The sequence below is a fragment of the Morus notabilis genome, unplaced genomic scaffold, assembly GCF_000414095.1.
Source record: "Morus notabilis unplaced genomic scaffold, ASM41409v2 Scaffold4697, whole genome shotgun sequence".
NCBI classification, from domain to species: domain Eukaryota; kingdom Viridiplantae; phylum Streptophyta; class Magnoliopsida; order Rosales; family Moraceae; genus Morus; species Morus notabilis.
In genome coordinates, this window is record NW_010356665.1 from 5966 (window position 1) to 10519 (window position 4554).

Here is a 4554-nt window from a genome sequence, read left to right on the forward strand (position 1 = left end):
CCGAGCGATCTACTATTTCAATCAAAGATTAAAAGACGTTTGGTTCATAAATTAAAATTATTTTTAATTTACGTGTATTTTTTGTGAGAGAAAATACTGTAGCGAACTATAAACCATAATTTAAATTATGATTTGAATCCTCCAACCAAACATCCTCTAAGATAGGACTCATCCCTCTTCCGGAAAGACCAAAGGTAAACCTGAGGAAAAAAAAAAAGTGCCTGACCGAAATTGTGTTTTTGATAGTGTATATATATGTTTAAGACCTCTCAGTCTAGTGGCACCGAGAATACGGGTGGTGTGGGATTTTGAAGGAGGTTGCAGGTTTAATTACGGCTTGTATAAAAAATAAAAATAAAAATAAAAAACAGTGCTTATATATATCTCTATTATTGCATAGTGTTTGTGTTTTTCATTACATTCTACCGCATAGAAGCCGGTCCATTGAGGAGCATTTGAGTAAGATGTTTTTATCACTTTTGCTGGTTGTTACTGGACAAAAGCGTCGTTCACTTTACAGATTCGAGTTTTTAATTCGAATTAAGATGTGATATTTTGTGAGAATTTTTCACTGTAGTAAAAAAAATTAGATGTGACATTTTCTAAGAGTTTTTTACTGTAGAAACTTAGAACTGAAAACTCGAATCAGTGAAATGAACGAAGCCAAAGTCTATAATGATTTTCATAGAACTCCGTAGCTCCTGATAGACAATATTCATACTGTGTATGACAGGATTCCCGCAAAAGTAGCAGATAGTTTTGGTTTCCTATCCATGGTTGCATTGCATGGTGAACATCGAAAAGTAGAACTTAATATTTTTTTTTTTTAGCCTTGCGTAGAGCACGATAATTTCTTGCTTTTTCTGCCCGTTGGAATCGGGCGAATGTAATCTTGCAAGAAATCAAAGCCTCGTACATAACTCCGGTCAAGTATGGCCATTCCAGGAAAAATATGTGCTATGCACTTAAAAAAGAAAAAAAAAATCAACTAGGCCAAAGTGATCAAGAGCCGCCATCAACATCAATCAAACAAAGGAAAAAAAAAAAAAAAAAAAAAAAATTTCACATTTAAAGCGTTGAGCTAATTCAGTTTCAGACTTGATGAACAGAAATAACTCTTCGTATACAGTCATGTTTGTTTCTTTTGCAAAGCTCTGAATGCTCATTGAATCAACTTGAAACACATATTACGTAATGAGTTGTACCTACTTTCCGTGTAATATGTTCCATTCTTCAACCTTTTTTTTTCCCAGAGTGAATAAACTTTTCCGTTCTTCAACAACTCAAATTCTCAAACACAATTACAGTACAGCTCGCGCTCTTTAGCAGCAATGTTGCATACCTTTATTTACGAGTTAGCAAAAAAATCAGATAGTTCTTCCAACTAGTTTTTATCATATCGCCTTCAAAACTGCAGTAAGATCGTGTAGGAGCTGCAAAAGAGAATTTCTGTGCATTCATTCGATAGCTAAACCGCCAGACCAGGCAGACAAACAACATAAATGTAACCTCCATTTCAGACCGGAACTCTTATGTGCTCTCCTGAAAAGAACGAGAGCGAGAAAGAGCTGCTGGGTTTGACTGCAAAACGTGATCATCGTCTTTTGCATCTGATTTAGCATCTGATTTGGGTTTGAAAGCCTTGAAAATACCACCTCTCCCAACAGGCTGATTCGTATCTGGCTCAATACCCAAGGTAGACCATATAGAACTCTTTGCAGCCTCATCTGGGTCATCAATTCTCAATGTCTTGGGTACCCAAAGGCACTGCTCTGTCTTTTCTTCTGCCTGCATATTCGTATCTCTTGAATGTTTTCCCAAGGTTGGCGAGCCACTACCCGAACAACCACTGTTGCTAGTGGAAGATGAAGGTGAAACTGGCGAAATCCATTTTCTGGAATCCCAGCTTGGTACGCAGCCCCAATATGGGGCAGGGACAAACGGAAAAGGGATGTTCGGTGCACAGAAGCCAGGAGCTGTCATCGCAGGCATAGAACTCATAACGGAAGGACCTGGATTGCTGCTATTAGCCCCAACCATCATAATGCTCCAACCTGGGTTCCAAGGGTATGCCCAGTGAGGAACAGTTACAGGATAGCACGGTGTTGGATTCGTATGCACAGCACTGCTGTCATCTTTTCCCAGATATCCATTATCCTGTGAAGTAGTGGTTGCCATGGAACAGCTGGATGATGACGGCTCCTCACAACCATCTCCATAAGCTGCAGACCAAGTATTTGTTCTCTTTTGGTCTCTGAGGTTAAGCTTAGTTTCCATAGATTCATACAGAGGAGTATCTGATACTAATTTTACCATTTCCTGGTTCCCACTGACGATTCTAGGAGAGGCAGGAAGGCATGACAGAGACTGGCTGTCACCGCCATTGGTGCCTCCCTGGGTGACTGCTGTTGCATCAGAGTTTGTTGCTCCCTGATGATACTGGGAAGATGAATGCTTATTCCTACGTCGCCCAGCCCCGACAGGAACATTTCTAATTGTGCCACCGGCAGTCCAATATCTATGGCAATTCTTGCAGAAGTGCCTAGGCTGATTAACATTGTAATTATTGAAATAGCAAAACTTTGTTTCCATGCTGTTGCAGCGAGGACAAGGAAGAACCTTGTCTGGCTTTTTAAGGGCCTTCTCCTTTCTAGTTTTATCGGTTTCAGCACCTTGGTCTTCTTCACTGTTATGATCTACTACAGCAGCCTCATTCTCTTGGCCAGGATTTTGGTGACTGAACTGTTTCCCATCGAATTCGGATAAAATATCCTGCTCACAAGACTTTTCGACACTATCCTCCATTTCTTCTTTAGTTTCATCTCTACATTCATCCTGGAAAGTTAAAATTCACTTGTTTCATTAGATACAAATCTACTTTAAATCAGCTTTAATCTTAAACTATTTGATTAAGCGTCTAGCTTACAAAGATGGCAGTTCAAGCACCTTAAGCAAATAATGTGCCAGAGATAACAATATCAAGCCCCATGTCCCCTCATTAACTTTATAAAAGGCTAACTATCACCAAATCCATGTTCCGCCTTACATGATAAACACAACATAGGCAGAAGCTAATCATATTTCTCACTTAGTAGGCTTTGATTGATAATCGTGTTTCTCACTTTACTGAGCTTTGATTGCAATCTAAGATTCTCCAATTTGCCCACTATTCTCTACAATAACCAGTCGAAAATTTCTTACACAATTTAAAAACTACGTCCTGTAAAATTTGTGTTCAAGCTCTACAAACATGATCACATACAATTATTGCAGGTCTAAAGTAAGCAGTATAAACTCATAATTAGCGGCTCAAAATTAGGGTGTTGAAATAAAGCCAGTAGCTTTTGAATAATCGACTTTTTGTTGGTACTTATTGTTGTTTTTGTGCGCCCAATATTTTACTACACTTTTGGCTTGGTTCTTGAATCAAAGTATCATGGATTAAAAAAAAAAAAAAAAAAGAAAAAAAAAGAAAAATTTAAAAATTTCCCCCTTTTTTTTTTTTTTTTTTGAAATGTCATGTTAATTTTTAGTCTGATAAGCAACTACAATTACAACGAAAGCATTGAACTTAACTTCTGCAACAAAAAAGATGGCAAAATCACTTGCAAATAAAATACAAATTCTTACATCTACACAAAAAGAGAAAGAAACAACGTAAAAATGAAATCTTTCAATCTAAGTAAAAATAAAGCAAAAAAAAAAAAGAAGCACAATTAGGAGGTTGGGATAGTAAATTGAGCTAACCGTGAATTGGGGAGCCACCGGAATAAGAGAGTCGGAACCGGAATCCGGCGGACTATTGGAGGCCGGCAAGGGAATATTCCGGCCGAAGAGCTTAATGGCCGGATCTCTAAGGTGAGGGTGGGACATTTGGCTGCCTCTCTATCTCTGGTTTGGACAAAAGACCCACTTTGACCCACTACTACCACCCACCAGCAAGACCACAAATGTTTTTTTTTTTTTTAGGCTTTTATACTTGCACCTCGCATATTTTTCGTAATTTTTATTTTGTCCCCAATTTGTTTTCCTTTGCCATTTAAGTCCGAGTTTCCGAAAGAGTAGTAATTGATTTTAGTGGTTAACGGGCGTTAAATTAAACAAAAATAATCTTGAGACTAATAATTAAGCCCCGTTTATTTTACCAATTTGAGTTTAGAATTTGAGTTTTGCTATAGTAAAAAGTTCTCATAAAAAGCCATATTTAACTTTTTTACTACACTAAAAAAGCTCTCACATAAAGTCACATTTTAACTCGAGTTAAAAACTCGAATCAGCAAACTAAACGGACCCTTAGGAAACATTATAAGAAGCTCAACGTTACTAGAACTAGAAAAGGGCAATTATTTTAGGGTTTTTAACACATTTATCCCCTAAATTTATCGTAGTTTAGCAAATTGCTCTTTAAATTTTTAATTTTAGTAAGATATTTAAATTGAACCTTTTTACGTTTGAATCTGGTTTGAGGTTTTGTGGGGTTTAATTGTGTTCAAACTCTAAGGTCTTGTTCACTTCACGGATTTGAGTTTTCAATTCGAGCTGAAATGTGACATT

The 4554-nt window shown here is 37.4% G+C and overlaps 1 protein-coding gene across 1 annotated transcript; it reads right to left on the minus strand.

Annotated features, from left to right (window-relative positions):
• Positions 1-1209: 1209 nt before the first annotated feature.
• LOC21384287 (cyclic dof factor 2) lies at positions 1210-3924 on the minus strand. The gene is made up of 2 exons (XM_024168689.1): positions 3748-3924; positions 1210-2835 (listed from the first exon to the last, which is right to left on the minus strand). The coding sequence occupies exons 1-2, from the start codon at positions 3871-3873 to the stop codon at positions 1531-1533; spliced, it is 1431 nt and encodes a 476-aa protein (XP_024024457.1). The 5' UTR covers positions 3874-3924; the 3' UTR covers positions 1210-1530.
• Between the last annotated feature and the right edge of the window lie 630 nt (positions 3925-4554).

Coding starts and splice junctions, on each gene's coding strand:
- LOC21384287 (XM_024168689.1), bottom strand. CDS start 3,873: ATGTCCCACCCTCACCTTAGAGATCCGGCCATTAAGCTCTTCGGCCGG. Junction 2,836..3,747: donor CGGTGGCTCCCCAATTCACG/GTTAGCTCAATT, acceptor TTAACTTTCCAG/GATGAATGTAGAGATGAAAC.